The 19,259-nt window shown below is 47.6% G+C and overlaps 1 protein-coding gene across 4 annotated transcripts in view; it reads right to left on the reverse strand.

Moving 5' to 3' along the window:
* LOC118378071 (potassium voltage-gated channel subfamily H member 6-like) overlaps positions 1-19,259 on the reverse strand; it is a 68,341-nt gene that overhangs the window by 37,709 nt on the left and 11,373 nt on the right. For all 4 annotated transcript variants that reach the window (XM_052519194.1, XM_052519195.1, XM_052519193.1 and 1 more), the window contains 4 exons: positions 5,789-6,214; positions 5,206-5,623; positions 3,715-3,914; positions 2,780-3,032 (listed from right to left, as the gene is read on the reverse strand). In XM_052519194.1, the coding sequence (XP_052375154.1) occupies positions 2,780-3,032; positions 3,715-3,914; positions 5,206-5,623; positions 5,789-6,214 (1,297 nt within the window). The remainder of the gene's footprint in view (positions 1-2,779; positions 3,033-3,714; positions 3,915-5,205; positions 5,624-5,788; positions 6,215-19,259) is intronic.

Consider the following 19,259-nt stretch of genomic DNA (forward strand, 5'->3'; position numbering starts at 1 on the left):
CTTCAGCCTACCCAGTAACCACCACCACCCTTCAGCCTACCCAGTAACCACCACCACCACCACCCTTCAGCCTACCCAGTAACCACCACCACCACCCTTCAGCCTACCCAGTAACCACCACCACCCTTCAGCCTACCCAGTAACCACCACCACCCTTCAGCCTACCCAGTAACCACCACCACCCTTCAGCCTACCCAGTAACCACCACCACCCTTCAGCCTATCCAGTAACCACCACCACCCTTCAGCCTACCCAGTAACCACCACCACCCTTCAGCCTACCCAGTAACCACCACCACCCTTCAGCCTACCCAGTAACCCCACCCATCCTTCAGCCTACCCAGTAACCACCACCACCCTTCAGCCTACCCAGTAACCACCACCACCCTTCAGCCTACCCAGTAACCACCACCACCCTTCAGTCTACCCAGTAACCACCACCACCCTTCAGCCTACCCAGTAACCACCACCACCACCCTTCAGCCTACCCAGTAACCACCACCACCACCCTTCAGCCTACCCAGCACCACCACCACCACCCTTCAGCCTACCCAGTAACCACCACCACCACCCTTCAGCCTACCCAGTAACCACCACCACCACCCTTCAGCCTACCCAGTAACCACCACCACCCTTCAGCCTACCCAGTAACCACCACCACCCTTCAGCCTACCCAGTAACCACAACCACCCTTCAGTCTACCCAGTAACCACCACCACCCTTCAGCCTACCCAGTAACGACCACCACCCTTCAGCCTACCCAGTAACCACCACCACCCTCCAGCCTACCCAGTAACCACCACCACCCTTCAGCCTACCCAGTAACCACCACCACCACCACCCTTCAGCCTACCCAGTAACCACCACCACCCTTCAGCCTACCCAGTAACCACCACCACCCTTCAGCCTACCCAGTAACCACCACCACCCTTCAGCCTACCCAGTAACCACCACCACCCTTCAGCCTATCCAGTAACCACCACCACCCTTCAGCCTACCCAGTAACCATCACCACCCTTCAGCCTACCCAGTAACCACACCCATCCTTCAGTCTACCCAGTATGGCCACCACCACCCTTCAGCCTACCCAGTAACCACCACCACCCTTCAGCCTACCCAGTAACCACACCCATCCTTCAGCCTACCCAGTAACCACCACCACCCTTCAGCCTACCCAGTAACCACCACCACCCTTCAGCCTACCCAGTAACCACCACCACCCTTCAGCCTACCCAGTAACCACCACCACCCTTCAGCCTACCCAGTAACCACCACCACCCTTCAGCCTATCCAGTAACCACCACCACCCTTCAGCCTACCCAGTAACCTGCCCCAACCCTTCAGCCTATCCAGTAACCACCACCACCCTTCAGCCTACCCAGTAACCCCACCCATCCTTCAGCCTACCCAGTAACCACCACCACCCTTCAGCCTACCCAGTAACCACCACCACCCTTCAGCCTACCCAGTAACCACCACCACCCTTCAGCCTATCCAGTAACCACCACCACCCTTCAGCCTACCCAGTAACCATCACCACCCTTCAGCCTACCCAGTAACCACACCCATCCTTCAGTCTACCCAGTATGGCCACCACCACCCTTCAGCCTACCCAGTAACCACCACCACCCTTCAGCCTACCCAGTAACCACACCCATCCTTCAGCCTACCCAGTAACCACCACCACCCTTCAGCCTACCCAGTAACCACCACCACCCTTCAGCCTACCCAGTAACCACCACAACCACCCTTCAGCCTACCCAGTAACCACCACAACCACCCTTCAGCCTACCCAGTAACCTCAACCACCCTTCAGCCTACCCAGTAACCACCACCACCCTTCAGCCTACCCAGTAACCACCACCACCCTTCAGCCTACCCAGTAACCACACCCATCCTTCAGCCTACCCAGTAACGACCACCACCCTTCAGCCTACCCAGTAACCACCACCACCCTTCAGCCTACCCAGTAACCACCACCACCCTTCAGCCTACCCAGTAACCACCCTTCAGCCTACCCAGTAACCACCACCACCCTTCAGCCTACCCAGTAACCTCAACCACCCTTCAGCCTACCCAGTAACCACCACCACCCTTCAGCCTACCCAGTAACCACACCCATCCTTCAGTCTACCCAGTAACCACAACCACCCTTCAGCCTACCCAGTAACCACCACCACCCTTCAGCCTACCCAGTAACCACCACAACCACCCTTCAGCCTACCCAGTAACCTCAATCACCCTTCAGCCTACCCAGTAACCACCACCACCCTTCAGCCTACCCAGTAACCACACCCATCCTTCAGCCTACCCAGTAACCACCACCACCCTTCAGCCTACCCAGTAACCACAACCACCCGTCAGCCTACCCAGTAACCACCACCACCCTTCAGCCTACCCAGTAACCATCACCACCCTTCAGCCTACCCAGTAACCACACCCATCCTTCAGTCTACCCAGTATGGCCACCACCACCCTTCAGCCTACCCAGTAACCACCACCACCCTTCAGCCTACCCAGTAACCACACCCATCCTTCAGCCTACCCAGTAACCACCACCACCCTTCAGCCTACCCAGTAACCACCACCACCCTTCAGCCTACCCAGTAACCACCACCACCCTTCAGCCTACCCAGTAACCACCACCACCCTTCAGCCTACCCAGTAACCACCACCACCCTTCAGCCTATCCAGTAACCACCACAACCACCCTTCAGCCTACCCAGTAACCTCAACCACCCTTCAGCCTACCCAGTAACCACCACCACCCTTCAGCCTACCCAGTATGGCCACCACCACATCATCTCTCAGAATCTCTATGGACCCTCTAGAGATGAAGTAGAGAGCTGAGAGGACGTCTCCCATGTGGACCAGGGTGTCGCCCGGGGGGGCGTGGGTGGTCTTAAACCTCATGGCCAGCGCTCGCAGACAGCCGTTACTGGCCCCCTTGAAGGCCCTGCAGTTCTGGAGCAGACAGCGGTTCAGGTGGAGGCAGATATCAGCCTGCAGACACTCAGGGAAACCCTTCAGCACCTAGAGAAATGGGAGAGGGAGAAAGAGAGAAGAGAGAGAGAGAGAGAGACAGAGAGACAGAGAGAGACAGAGAGACAGAGACAGAGAGACAGAGAGAGAGAGAGACAGAGCGAGAGACAGAGAGAGAGAGACAGAGAGAGAGAGAAACAGAGAGAGAGAGACAGAGAGAGAGACAGAGAGAGAGAGAGAGAGAGACAGAGAGAGAGAGAGAGAGAGACAGAGAGAGACACAGAGAGAGACAGAGAGACAGACAGAGAGAGAGCCAGAGCGAGACAGAGAGAGAGCCAGAGAGAGAGAAACAGAGAAAGAGAGTGAGTGGGGGGAGAGCTGTTTCAGTTGATGCTCACTATTGACAAGGGGACACATGCACACACACAGTGTCTATGCGATCAACTCTGTTCAGATTGAATTGACAGGCGTGTTCTCTGCTACGTCATGTTCCTGTGGTGTTAGAGGGCTAATGCTTTTCTCTTCTCTGCAACCAGCAGGATGCTATCTATCTACTGACACAAAGGATATGACGCACATCATTTCCACTGTTAGGTCTCCCTGTCTGAGCACCTAATGACGGAAAAACTCAGGTGGCAAGTAGGGAATATGTGTTTTTCATGTGAATATGAACGTGTGTGTTTTTCGCGTGCGTGTTTGGCTGTATATGAATGTGTGTTTGAGAGTGACTCACAGCGTTCATGTCGATGCCATTGGTATAGGACCAGGCATGTTGGAAGTATTCCTCCAGTCTCTGGCGTAGTCCCTCTGGGATCTGGTGGAAGCGGATGAACTCTTTGACACGCAGCATCTGAGTGTGGTAACGGGCCGTGCCGGAGTACAGCCTCTGGATGATAGCCGACACGTTACCAAAGATACTGGCATACATCAGAGCTACAGGAGACGACAGAGAGACATGTCAGTAACATCCACCTAAAATGATAGGTGGTACTACACTTAAAGTAATGCAGCAATGCATATGAACACTCTGGACACACAGGCACAATACAGACACACTGGTGATGTACTCAGACACACAGGCACAATACAGACACACTGGTGATGTACTCAGACACACTGGTGACGTACTCAGACACACTGGTGACGTACTCAGACACACTGGTGACGTACTCAGACACGCTGGTGACGTACTCAGACACGCTGGTGACGTACTCAGACACACTGGTGATGTACTCAGACACACTGGTGACGTACTCAGACACGCTGGTGACGTACTCAGACACGCTGGTGACGTACTCAGACACACTGGTGACGTACTCAGACACACTGGTGACGTACTCAGACACGCTGGTGACGTACTCAGACACGCTGGTGACGTACTCAGACACACTGGTGACGTACTCAGACACGCTGGTGACGTACTCAGACACACTGGTGACGTACTCAGACACACTGGTGATGTACTCAGACATACTGGTGACGTACTCAGACACGCTGGTGACGTACTCAGACACGCTGGTGACGTACTCAGACACGCTGGTGACGTACTCAGACACGCTGGTGACGTACTCAGACACGCTGGTGACGTACTCAGACACGCTGGTGATGTACTCAGACACACTGGTGACGTACTCAGACACGCTGGTGACGTACTCAGACACGCTGGTGACGTACTCAGACACACTGGTGATGTACTCAGACACACTGGTGACGTACTCAGACACACTGGTGACGTACTCAGACACACTGGTGATGTACTCAGACACACTGGTGACGTACTCAGACACACTGGTGACGTACTCAGACACACTGGTGACGTACTCAGACACACTGGTGACGTACTCAGACACACTGGTGACGTACTCAGACACACTGGTGACGTACTCAGACACGCTGGTGACGTACTCAGACACACTGGTGACGTACTCAGACACGCTGGTGACGTACTCAGACACACTGGTGACGTACTCAGACACGCTGGTGACGTACTCAGACAGGCTGGTGACGTACTCAGACACACTGGTGACGTACTCAGACACACTGGTGACGTACTCAGACACACTGGTGACGTACTCAGACACACTGGTGACGTACTCAGACACGCTGGTGACGTACTCAGACACGCTGGTGACGTACTCAGACACGCTGGTGACGTACTCAGACACGCTGGTGACGTACTCAGACACGCTGGTGACGTACTCAGACACACTGGTGACGTACTCACAGCCGATTAGCATGATGCAGATGGAGAAGATCTTCTCAGGGTTGGTGTTGGGGGAAACATTGCCGAAGCCCACGCTGGTCAAGCTGCTGAAGGTAAAGTAAAGCGCTGTGACGTATTTATCCTTGGTGGAGGGGCCGGAGGCAGGGTCTGTGTCGTTGTATGGTTTACCAATCTGTTCAGCCAGGTTGTCCAGCCAGCCGATCTTCATGCCTCCGATGCGGGCCGAGTTGGTGCGCTCCGCGTTGCCGATGGCGTACCAGATACAGGCCAGCCAATGGGCAATGAGGGCAAAGGTGCACATGAGGAGGAAGAGAACGGCGGCGCCGTACTCTGAGTAGCGGTCCAGCTTCCGCGCCACACGCACCAATCGCAGCAGCCGAGCAGTCTTCAGCAAGCCAATCAGAGTGGTTGTCTGGGGCTGAGAGGAGAGAGGTTCAATGTACAAACAAAGCAATTAATGTAAAAGAACAAGAAGATTTATGAAAGAGTCTTTGTTGAATTGGTACACTGACCAACACTCCAAAAAAAGGACCATTACTACACATAGATGTAAATGATCCACCTTCTCCTCCATCCATCTCACCTCATCAGAGCCAGAGCGGAATATGAGCAGGTCGAAGGGGATGGCTGCCACTATATCAATGAGGAACCAGCCTTTGAAGTAATGCTGGGCGATGCGCCCCGGGTGGCTGACCACCTCGTCATTGTGATTGACATATGTGGTCCGGAAGTTGATGAGAATGTCCACGATAAACATGACGTCCACCACCAGATCCACCACATTGAGGGGGTTGCAGGTGTAGCCACAGGAGCGCCGGAGCTCGTCCTCCACCTCGTTGAGCAGGAAGGCAGCGGAGTAGGGGGTGAAGACGGCCGTGTAGATGACCAGCAGGAGGATGACCCAGTCCCACACCGCCTTGAAGGGACTGTAGTGGAGGATGGTCCACTTGTGGATGCGAGGCGCCTGGAGCTTGTACTCTGGCAGGACATCAGCCCCTAGGGACAGTACCTAAACGGGGAGAGGGCAGAGATGGTCAGAGAGTCCTACTGAATCTAGATTAATCATGGGCAGTAAAAGTGAAACAGAATTTAAACTGAATATCTTTACAATGGTCCCTCACCACCCTGCTGAAAAAGCCTTGATTAGAACCCCAAGAATATGAGATGATAAGCCAAACAGCCTTAGCTAAATGGAAAGCAGTATAAGAAATGGGAAAGAGAGTGAGTCATGTCAGTAAACTGTGCCGAGAAACCCGAGGGACATGGGTTCAGGGAACCAGAGCAGAAGGCAGTTCAGAAGAGAGGAGCAGAACAGGACCTGATATTGTCTTTGTTGTGCCCTTTGGGGGAAGGAAGGGGAGCAACTGTGTTCTGTCTAACTACCTACTGTGTCTGACACCGCGGGCCTTCAACCCACATGTCTATCATCTCAGCACAACTAGAACAGCAGCAGCAAAAAAAACACAACAACCCTCCATTAGCTGTTCAAGCCCTGTCACAAATCAATCAGAGTTAATGTGTATTCCAGAGTGAGTGACAAAGAGGGAGAAGGAGCGTGTGTGTGTGTGTGTGTGTGTGTGTGTGTGTGTGTGTGTGTGTGTGTGTGTGTGTGTGTGTGTGTGTGTGTGTGTGTGTGTGTGTGTGTGTGTGTGTGTGTGTGTGTGTAATACAATGCAATGAGTGTAAATGTTCACACAAACATCCCTCAGTCTCACAGCTAGCCAGTCATATTGTCATGAAGACAATTATGTCCTGGAGTATAAACAATATCTGTCTCAATGGACTCAACACAAACACTGTAGAAGCCAACGCACAGCTTTTCACAAGACAAATATCTACATGGTTGACGGGGGTCTGATTTCTGAGTGTTCAACACAGTCAGTACAGCCAAGTAGGAACCAAATCAACTATTATAACCAGTATGTAAATTATAGGTGCGAATTCAAATAGAGATGACCTTAGTGATTGTGTTCTCATAGTGACGGCACAGCCCATAATATTACCTAAAAATGTATATTTTCCTCACACACCATCATCGAAACCACAGTATCTGAATGGATAACAATAACCCATGAGATCACACTCACATAGACCATAGACCATAGATCACACTCACATAGACCATAGACCATAGATCACACTCACATAGACCATAGACCATAGATCACACTCACATAGACCATAGATCACACTCACATAGACCATAGACCATAGATCACACTCACATAGACCATAGACCATAGATCACACTCACATAGACCAATCAGTCTGAGCCTAGTGCTCCTACTAACCGGTACAACGATGAGAGCCTCCATATCCAGGAGCTCCAGTCTATCCTGGTCCCGACCACAGCAGCAGCAGGAGGAGGAGGAGCACGATACCCTGGTCCTCCTCAAATTCCCCAGCAGCCCACCCTGCCTCCCCCGGAACATATAGGTCCTCCCCTGCTCCATCCTAGCCCGCTATGTCCAGCACAATGCTCCAGATCAGCTACCCAGTAGCCCAGTGCCTATGTGCCCAGCTCTAACAGACCACTGCTGGGGAGTGGACCCTCTCTGGCTGCCTGGCTGTCTGTAACCTTATCCCCCGCCCCACCCCGCTCACTGGCCTTTTAAAAGACCCTGCTGCAGCTCACCTGCCACACCATGTGACCCCCTGCACTGTCCCTCGGCCAATGGCAGAGCAGGGTAAGTGCCCTAATTTACAAGCAAATCGACAGGGATTGTTGCAAAGAGCTGGGTGATTTTGGTTTATTTTCACTAACCTTTTGTGAGTGCTTGTGTAGGAGGGCAGTATTGGTCAAAACTGTCTGTGTGCTTGATGTAGAGGCTGTAGGGATGACCAGGGATGTTCTCTTGATAAGTGTGTAAATTAGACCATTTTCCTGTCCTGCTAACCATTCAAAATGTAATGAGTACTTTTGGGTGTCAGGGAAAATGTATGGAGTAAAAAGTACATCATTTTCTTTCGGAAAATAAAAGTAGAAGTAAAAGTAGTCAAAAATATCAATAGTAAAGTAAATTACAGATACCAAGAAACTACTTAAGTAGTACTTTCAAGTATTTTTACAGCTCTGGACATAGGCAGACCATGGTGCACAATGTGCTCTCTGATATCACCCATATGGGCTCCCGAATGGTGCAAAGGCCCTGCATCTCAGTGCAAAGAGAAGTCACTACAGTCCCTGGTTCGATTCCAGACTGTATCACATCCGGATGGGATTGGGAGTCCCATAGGGCACAGCACAATTGGCCCAGTGTCGTCCGGGTTTGGCCGGGATAGGCTGTCATTGTAAATAAGAATTTAAAATAAGGTTCAGTAGAAAATAAATAAAATCTGTTGTTGTCTCACTCGAGATTCATGACAGTTAACATGTGCTGCAGGCTAGGCTGGTGCAACCTCCCTGATCAACATGTGCTGTACACTAGGCTGGTGGAACCTCCACAGTCAACATGTGCTGCAGGCTGGTCAGGTGCAACCTCCCTGATCAACATGTGCTGCAGGCTGGTCAGGTGCAACCTCCCTGATCAACATGTGCTGCACACTAGGCTGGTGCAACCTCCCTGATCAACATGTGCTGCACACTAGGCTGGTGCAACCTCCCTGATCAACATGTGCTGCACACTAGGCTGGTGCAACCTCCCTGATCAACATGTGCTGCAGGCTGGGCTGGTGGAACCTCCACAGTCAACATGTGCTGCAGGCTAGACTGGTGGAAACTCCACAGTCAACATGTGCTGCAGGCTGGGCTGGTGGAACGACCACAGTCAACATGTGCTGCAGGCTGGGCTGGCGGAACCTCCACAGTCAACATGTGCTGCAGGCTGGGCTGGCGGAACCTCCACAGTCAACATGTGCTGCAGGCTGGGCTGGTGGAACCTCCACAGTCAACATGTGCTGCAGGCTGGGCTGGCGGAACCTCCACAGTCAACATGTGCTGCAGGCTGGGCTGGTGGAACCTCCACAGTCAACATGTTCTCCAGGCTAGACTGGTGGAACCTCCACAGTCAACATGTGCTGCAGGCTAGACTGGTGGAATCTCCACAGTCAACATGTGCTGCAGGCTGGGCTGGTGGAACCACCACAGTCAACATGTTCTGCAGGCTAGGCTGGTGGAACCTCCACTGGCTCATACTACTTTGCATGTATAGTTTGCATAACTATGAACATAGCCATGGTGACAGAATAATCTGTAAAAACACACAGCGTTACCATGGTGCCCTTGCTGCCAACCCTCTCAAATGTCCCTACGTAGCTGGATCACAAAATACAGGTACATTAAATGCGGCATGTTCAGTGCTACAAGGTTTGTGCCCTACTAAATAACCCGAGTAGAAGGTGAAAGCTTCCTATGACAATTTCCATCTCTTTCCAGAACATCTGACCTCTCTCAACCCTCACAGCTTTGATTCTTAAATGGAAAAGATGTTCAGACTCAAAGTAAGAGAACAAACCTGTAAGGCTAAAGTCCCCACATACAGTCAGTCCTAGAGGTGGTAAAATGACACCACATGGTTAGTCTCCTATCGATTCCCATCCAGACTACACACTTCCCACTTTATGACCCAACTCTCACCCAGTCCAGTGCTGCTCCAGTAGTCAGTAAACTAATCTAATACAGGGAATAGTAGGACTGAGCTTTCATTAAATGGATAGTTCAGTTAATGCATTTCTTACCCTGAATAAACTATTTGAAACAACACACTGAAACGATTGACTGAAGACTGAGGATGTCAAAATGCACTGCAGAACCTCTCATAGCAGAGCATTTAAAGTACTGTACAGATGTAGGATCTTCATTTTAGCCAGTTCGATACAGCAGGAAAATAACTCTGCAGCAACAGGAAATGTGAATTATTATGTGGATTATAATTAATGGCATTTCAAAGTGGAAATTATAAATTTCAGAAGCCTTTTTAAACCTCAAATACACAACACGCTTGACATTTTCTGCATTGCAGGAACGTTCTCCTGCAACAGGATGATGAAATGAAGATTGTACACATGCAGTACTGTTTGCTACATACCGTATGAAAGGAGACCTGACTGCTGGGGGCTACATCGGTCTCAGGACCTTAGGCCTTATTGCTACCAATGTTTGTGGCTAAATGAGGCTTGTGATTCCACGTGTCACTGTGCTCTTTCTCTGACAGATGCGCTCTCGTACCAACGATCAGGATTCTCCCCCTGAGGACTGAGTTTAACATCTAACATGATGAACCTGTGGGAGCAAGCTGAGGGATGGGCAGTGTTTGTGTGTGTGTGTGTGTGTGTGTGTGTGTGTGTGTGTGTGTGTGTGTGTGTGTGTGTGTGTGTGTGTGTGTGTGTGTGTGTGTGTGTGTGTGTGTGTGTGTGTGTGTGTGTGTGTGTGTGTGTGTGTGTGTGTGTGTGTGTGTGTGTGTATGTGTTAACCAGATTCACTCATCTGGGTAATTTCAGATTATTGACATAATTTCCAGTCCTGTTTCATAATGACAGCCTGAATAAGATCCATGCTGTCTGCACCACAATGTTTAACCCAAACCACTCAGGGCTTATAACAGTTAACAGTCCTTATTGGAAAATACAATGACATCTGACATAGAATACAACAAATATATTTTGAAAGATTAAAAACAAACACTAGCTATTTGCATAAAGAACACCTAACTATGTTAATACTTCATTAACAATCCAGTCTGAAATTAAAAACCTCTGACACTAGTGTTATTTCATACACCAAAACAAACACCTTGCAGGTTCTGTGAACTGTTATCTTTAAATTAGAATACTCATTTTCAGAACAAAATTACATTTGATTCATGCTAATCAAATGAACATTCCAAATTCCAGAGACCAACAAGTACCCTGGAGCCCACAAAACATTAACATATTTATCACCTATGAAAAAAAAGTGGGCGACAAGTGACACAAGACAAATTATGACGACAACAAGATTACATCAGCACTAACAACATCCGTCACTGTCCCTGCCTCACTGTCAATACGGAGGATGGAGCTATGTAGCCTGCTACGAACCACCAGATGACCATGAGGGTAAGAGGAGAGGCAGAAAAGGACAGGAGTGAGACAGGAAGAGAAAGGAAGAAGAGAATAGGGAGTGAGAGAGTAGATGGAGTACTCACAGGTTGGAGTTTCTGTTTCAGGCTCATGTTGAGGAGTGAGACAGGAAGAGAAAGGAAGAAGAGAATAGGGAGTGAGAGAGTAGATGGAGTACTCACAGGTTGGAGTTTCTGTTTCAGGCTCATGTTGAGGAGTGAGACAGGAAGAGAAAGGAAGAAGAGAATAGGGAGTGAGAGAGTAGAGTTGGAGTACTCACAGGTTGGAGTTTCTGTTTCAGGCTCATGTTGAGGAGTGTGGCTGGAAGAGAGGGCGGGAGAAAACTCTCCCTCTGCACCCAGCAGCCCAGCCCTCACAGCTGGAGCCCCGCGGCAACACTGCTGCTGATACAGTATGCACAACACACTCACACTTACATACAAACACATACATACAGTACACTCAGACACAAACTGAGACATACACAAATGCACACAAACCTATAGCTAACACAAACAAATACAGTATACGCAGAATCATGAAGCATATTTTCATTTAGAAAAACAACGTCTGGAGCAGTGGAGGCTGCTGAGGGGAGGACGGCTCATAACAATGGCTGGATGGATGGATGGAATGTTATTCAACTGTGTGTTTGATGTATTTGATACCACTCCATCAATCCCACTCCAGCCATTAGCACGAGCCCATCCTCCCCAATTAAGGTGCCCCCAACCTCCTGTTGTCTGGAGTTATTTTAGTAAGAATTGTTCTTCCCTACAGACTTAGTCAGAGACAGGGGGCGCAGTAGGGGGAGATGTAGGGTCTGTCTCTCTCACTGACTGTCATTCACCATCTGTCCCTCTTCTACGGACCACTGATTGTACAGTCAATCACATAATGTGCTTAATCTTACGCAGACTAATCAATACCAGCAAAGATCAATGACAGGGATTATTTCCCTCTTTTTGTAAGGCGCAAATCGAAATTCAATTATAAAAGAGGGGATTACCAAGAAGCCCAGTTGCGTGACGAGACGTAACCCAGGCAAAATCATACATGTATTCTGTAATCATAATAGATAAGGTAACTGCCATGTTGAATGCTTTTTCAGACCATTTATTTTGACCAATGGATACTTGTTTAGTAGTTAGCCTCCGTAATGTGCTCTTGCAGTGATAACGATCTGTTTGACCTAAAAACGGACCATTATGTCATGGTGGAGATTTTCCTTGTTCAGAACATTATAGCTCTTCAAACAATACAGGGATACAGTAAGAACAACATGTAGAGAGAATGGACTGGAGGTGGAGAAAAGGAGAAAGGGGAGAACCAGAGAGATAGAGGAGAGAAGATGGAAGATAATGACTGACACCTTGTAGACACCAACAAACATAAAGGAGATAGTGGAGGACAGACAGACAGACAGACAGACAGACAGACAGACAGACAGACAGACGAGAGAGAGAGAAACCTCTGCTGCCCTCTACTTCCATTAGTACCAGAGGCCAAGGTCATCGTAAGTGTCAGGCCGCGCAGAGGGCCGCTCAATATCCCCCTGCCTCCCAAAGCCTCCCCTTCCAGCATCACCAGGGGGCCGCTCGATACCCCCATCTCCCAATGCCTCCCCTTCCAGCATCACCAGGGGGCCGCTCGATACCCCCCTGCCTCCCAACGCCTCCCCTTACAGCATCACCAGAGGGCCACTAAATACCCCCCTGCCTCCCAACGCGTCCCCTTCCAGCATCACCAAAGGGCCGCTCGATACCCCCCTGCCTCCCAATGCCTCCCCTTCCAGCATCACCAGAGCATAGGGCTGTTACGGTGACCGTATTACCGTCACACCGGCAGTCACGAGTCATATGACCGCAGTCAAATTCCATGTGACTCTAGTCACGGTAACTAGGCTTCTCAAAGCTCTGATGCTGCTGATGGTCATTAGCAACCTACCAAACTTGCTAACTGCCCTCTACTGAGCCCTTTATTGTCCCTCCAGTCACTCTAGACTAGAGACTAGACTAGACATCAATGCAAATGTTATCAAAAATAAAACACTTCATGAGAGCCCATGAGCTCATGTTGAGCAACATTTCTATAGGCTATGCAATTGTGTGAGAAAACAGAGTCTTGATGGCCTCTATTAAAACGAGGAGGATCCCATCAGCTTTCTATAGGCTAGGCCTAATATATTTATATATTTATTTATCAACTTTCCTAATATTTTCCATTCGCTATTTAAGTGCATAGATTAAATGTATTTTTCCCCCTGCCCCTGTTCCGAGACAGGTGCATGATAATGGTCCATTCTAAATCCAAAAAAAAATCACCAATATGCTATTTAGTATATGTAAAGACAAGATTAAATCAAGAATAGTCTGATGGGTGACAAATCTGACCATAACTCTATCCTCCTGATTCCTGCTTACAAGCAAAGAATAAAGCAGGAAGTACCAGTGACTCACTCAATATGGAAGTGGTCAGAGGACGCAGATGCTAATAAGAAATCCCTCTATGCCCTCCGACGAACCATCAAACAGGCAAAGCGTCAATACAGGACTAAGATTGAGTCATACTATACCGGCTCAGACGCTCGTACACATGTCACATGTCAACATTCACAAGGCCAGATGGATTACCAGGACGTGTACTCCAAGCATGCACTGACCAACTGGCAAGTCTTTAATACCCTGACCGGGTCTGTAATACCAACATGTTTCAAGCAGACCACCATAGATCCTGCACCCAAGAACACCAAGGTAACCTGCCTAAATGACTACCGATCCGTAGCACTCACGTCTGTAGCCATGAAGTGCTTTGAAATGCTGGTCATGGCTTACATCAACACCATTATCCCAGAAACCCTAGAGCCACTCCAATTTGCATACCGCCCCAACAGATCCACAGATGATGCAATCTCTATTGTACACTGCCCTTTCCCACCTGGACAAAAGGAACACCTACGTGAGAATGCTATTCATTGACTACAGCTCAGAGTTCAACACCATAGTGCCCTCAAGGCTCATCAATAAGCTAAGGACCCTGGGACTAAACACCTCCCTCTGCAACTGGATCCTCGACTTCCTGACGGGTCGCCCCCAGGTGGTAAGGGTAGGTAACAACACATCACTCTCAGGGGTGCATGCTCAGTCCCTTCCTGTACTCCTTGTTCACCCATGACTGCAGGCCAAGCACGCCTCCTACACCATCATTAAGTTTGCTGAAGATACAATGGTAGGCCTGATCACAGACAGTGATGAGACAGCCTATAGGGAGGAGGTCTGAGTCCTGGCAGTGTGTTGCCAGGATAACAACCTCTCCCTCAATGTGATCAAGACAAAGGAGATGATTGTGGACTACAAAAAAACAGAGGACCGAGCACGGGTATGGTAACTGCTCGGCCTCCGACCGCAAGGCACTACAGAGGGTAGTGCGTACAGCCCAGTATATCACTGGGGCCAAGCTTCCTGCCATCCAGGTCCTCTATACCAGCCGTTCTCAGAGGAAGGCCTAAAACATTTCAAAGGACTCCAGCCACCCTAGTCATAGACTGTTCTCTCTGCTACCACACAACCAGAGGTACCGGAGCTCCAAGTCTAGGTCAAAAAGGCTTCTTAACAGCTTCTACCCCCAAGCCATAAGACTCCTGAACAGTTAATCAAATGGCTATCCAGACTATTTGCGTTGTCCCCACCCCACCCCATTTTTACACTGCTACTAGTCAGTTTATTATCCATGCTTAATCACTTTATCTATACCTACATGTACATATTACCTCAATTACCTCGACTAACGGTTGTCCCCGCACATGGACTCTGTACCAGAACCCCCTGTATATAGCCTCCACATGGACTCTGTACCAGAACCCCCTGTATATAGCCTCCACATGGACTCTGTACCAGAACCCCCTGTATATAGCCTCCACATGGACTCTGTACCAGAACCCCCTGTATATAGCCTCCACATGGACTCTGTACCAGAACCCCCTGTATATAGCCTTGCTACTGTTATTTTATTGTTGCTCCTTAATTATTTATTTATTTATATTTTTTTCTTCTTCTTTAAAACTGCATTGTTTTAAGCATTTCCCTGTAAGGTCTACTACAACTGTTGTATTCGGCGCATGTGACAAATACAATTTGATTTAACTTCATTAGAGCCTAACTGACATACATAGGCGGAGCATGAGTTTCAAGTTTGGGGAAGATAATCTTTACATGCATTATCGCATTTCCGTCACTTTCGATAAGGGGTTTTCCCGCTAATTGATTGCATTTTGGAACATTTACACTTATTGACTACTGCCATGTGCGCATTTCTGCGCTTATAATGTGAAGAAATTGCGTAATAGTTTATCAACATTTTAAGGTAAACGTTCTGATCTATTGCATCAGCCTCAATACTTTTCAAAGTTTTTTGATGTGAGTTGTTGCATTAGTTTGGAATCTATCGCATCCCACAACTTTCCCATAGTATGTTTGTATAATTGATTTATTGCACAGAAGGACAAGTTGACCAATAGAATGGGTCAACTTTTGTATTATGGGGGATAGTACATTAACATTGGCTAGTGATTTTGCTGTTTGTTAGGCCTAATCATCTTATTGGCTGACGAAAATATGGACCGTTCTAACATCTTCAATATGCGCTTCGGAATTCACACAGTTGCGTCCCCGATGTGTCTTCACTTCACTTCTTAGATGAAATGCCTGTGAGAAGGACCCACTCACATGACAAGCATTGGCAAATAATAATTGAAATATCTGAGAGAGCCATGTGAGTGAGAGGTGTTTCGGAGCACGGCAGCCAGGAATTATAATTATTATATTCAGCCTAGTGGCACAACGGCCACTTTGGCCTTCAAAAGGCATGGATTTTTTAGGGGGCATTACTGCCACACAAGGGGGATGCCGCCGGGAAATCCGAGGCCTGGTTAGAATATTATTAAGTGTTTGTCAAATTGTGAATGAGAGTGTGTAGCCTGCACAATAAACAAATCAGAGCTCATGCCTTTCAAGTGCCTTTTTTCAAATCATAATTTGAGTCCCATCATGCAGCCTGAGAATGTATTAAAAATCAAAACATTTGCCCAACATTTGTATCACCACTAAAGTTGCATAAATAACTCTAAATTAAGCATACAGGAGGACCACATTCTTTGTTAACTGCTCAACACAGAATAGCCACATGTAAGCACTCCCTCAAATAGTTTAGGAAAAATATATTTTCCATTTTATTAAGCTATGTTCAATTGTATTCTTCATACTATTAAATGTAATGCCACAGAATTTGAAGCAAATCTTGTCTGTTAACTAGTGTAGTCCATTTCAGGGCCTAACATAAGGACAACTCAGAGTATGCTGTTCTGTTCTTCTGAAATAGACTACATTTTCTTCAGACCCGTTTAAAATAAATTATGAATTTATTGTGATGGTGTAGGCTATATTACATGGATTTATCAGACTTTGTTTTGACACGCCCTGACATTAAGTATTCTTTGTTTTCTTTATTATTTTGGTTAGGTCAGGGTGTGACATGGGTGATATGTGTGTTTTTGTCTTATTCTAGGGTGTTTGTACTGTCTAGGGTTTTTTGTAGATTTATGGGGTTGTTTTCATCTAGGTGTTTATGTAGGTCTATGGTTGCCTAGATTGGTTCTCAATTAGAGGCAGGTGTTTATCGTTGTCTCTGATTGGGAACCATATTTAGGCAGCCATCTTTTTTTTGGGTGTTTCGTGGGTTATTGTCTATGTGTAGTTGCCTGTACTCGTTATCATAGCGTCACGTTCGTTTTTTGTTTAAGTGTTCTTCATTAAATAAAGAAGAATGTATTCTAACCACACTGCGCTTTGGTCTACTCCATACGACGATCGTGACACTTTTTTAAAAAATGTACACGTTCCAAAGGTATGCATCGGTGACTTGTAGGCTACAGTATGCATGGAAGCCAGGAGATGCTAAACGTCTTTATGTTAATTAACGGTCAATTACTGTGAGACCGGCAGTTATTTGCATGACTGCCACCGCCATACCAGAGCAACATGTTTCCTAACCACCCATCTTGACACCTTCCAACCCTGCCAGCAACACACACAGACACATGATAGCAGAACAGCTGAAATACTCACATACACAGTCACTGATGAAAGTGGGAAATAATCGTGGGAACGGGAAGTAGAGGGATTGAGTATGAACTGCACATCGTAACAATAGGGCTCAAGCCACATACTGTATATCGTGCTCTGATATTATGATATATATATATTATACATTATACACACAGTCATAGACAAAAGTTTTGAGAATAACACAAATATTAATTTCCACAAAGTTTGCGGTTTCAGTGTCTTTAGATATGTTTGTCAGATGTTACTATGGAATACTGAAGTATAATTACAAGCAGTTCATTTCAAGTGTCAAATGATTTTATTGTCAATAACAGGAAGTTGATGCAATGAGTCAATATTTCCAGTGTTGACCCTTCTTTTTCAAGACCTCTCCATTCCGCCCTGGTATGCTGTCAATTAACTTCTGGGCCACATCCTGACTGATGGCAGCACATTCTTGCATAATAAATGCTTGGGAGTTTGTCAGAATTTGTGGGTTTTTGTTTGTCCACCCGTCTCTTGAGGATTGACCACAAGTTCTCAATGGGATTAAGGTCTGGGGAGTTTCCTGGCCATGGACCCAAAATATCAATGTTTTGTTCCCCGAGCCACTTAGTTATCACTTTTGCCTTATGGCAAGGTGCTCCATCATGCTGGAAAAGGCATTGTTCATCACCAAACTGTTCCTGGATGGTTGGGAGAAGTTGCTCTCGGAGGATGTGTTGGTACCATTCTTCATTCATGGCTGTGTTCTTAGGCAAAATTATGAGTGAGCCCACTCCCTTGGCTGAGAAGCAACCCCACACATGAATGGTCTCAGGATTCTTTACTGTTGGCATGACATAGGACTGATGGTAGCGCTCACTTTGTCTTCTCCGGACAAGCTTTTTTCCAGATGCCCCAAACAATCGGAAAGAAGATTCATCAGAGAAAATGACTTTACCCCAGTACTCAGCAGTCCAATTCCTGTGCCTTTTGCAGAATATCAGTCTGTCCCTGATGTTTTTCCTGGAGAGAAGTGGCTTCTTTGCGGCCCTTCTTGACACCAGGCCATCCTCCAAAGGTCTTCACCTCACTGTGCGTGCAGATGCACTCACACCTGCCTGCTGCCATTCCTGAGCAAGCTCTGTACTGGTGGTGCCCCGATCCCGCAGCTGAATCAACTTTAGGAGACGGTCCTGGCGCTTGCTGGACTTTCTTGGGCGCCCTGAAGCCTTCTTCAAAACGATAGAAACTCTCTCCTTGATGATCCGATAAATGGTTGATTTAGGTGCAATCTTACTGGCAGCATTATCCTTGCCTGTGAAGCCCTTTTTCTGCAAAGCCCTTTTCCTTGCAGGTAAGCATGGTTGACAGAGGAAGAACAATGATTCCAAGCACCACCCTCATTTTGAAGCTTCCAGTCTGTTATTAGAACTCAATCAGCATGACAGAGGGGTCTCCAGCCTTGTCCTTGTTGACACTCACACCTGTGTTAATGAGAGAATCACTGACATGTCAGCTGATCCCTTTGTGGCAGGGCTGAAATGCAGTGGAAATGTTTTTTGGGGGATTCAGTTCATTTGCATGGCAAAAAGGGACTTTGCAATTCATCTGATCTTCATAACATTCTGGAGTATATGCAAATTGCCATCATACAAACTGAGGCAGCAGACTTTGTGAAAATTAATATTTGTGTCATTCTCAAAACTTTTGGCCACGACTGTTCAGTACCAGCCAGTTTGGACACACCTAGTCATTCAAGGTATTGTATTTTTACTATCTTCTCCATTGTATAATAATATTGAAGACATCAAAACTATGAAATAACACACATGGAATCATGTAGTAACCAAAAAAAGAGTTAAACAAATCAAAATATATATATTTTGTGAGATTCTTCAAATAGTCACCCTTTATCTTGATAACAGCTTT

Source organism: Oncorhynchus keta, chromosome 5 (genome assembly GCF_023373465.1).
Source record: "Oncorhynchus keta strain PuntledgeMale-10-30-2019 chromosome 5, Oket_V2, whole genome shotgun sequence".
In the NCBI taxonomy this organism is placed as follows: Eukaryota; Metazoa; Chordata; class Actinopteri; order Salmoniformes; family Salmonidae; genus Oncorhynchus; species Oncorhynchus keta.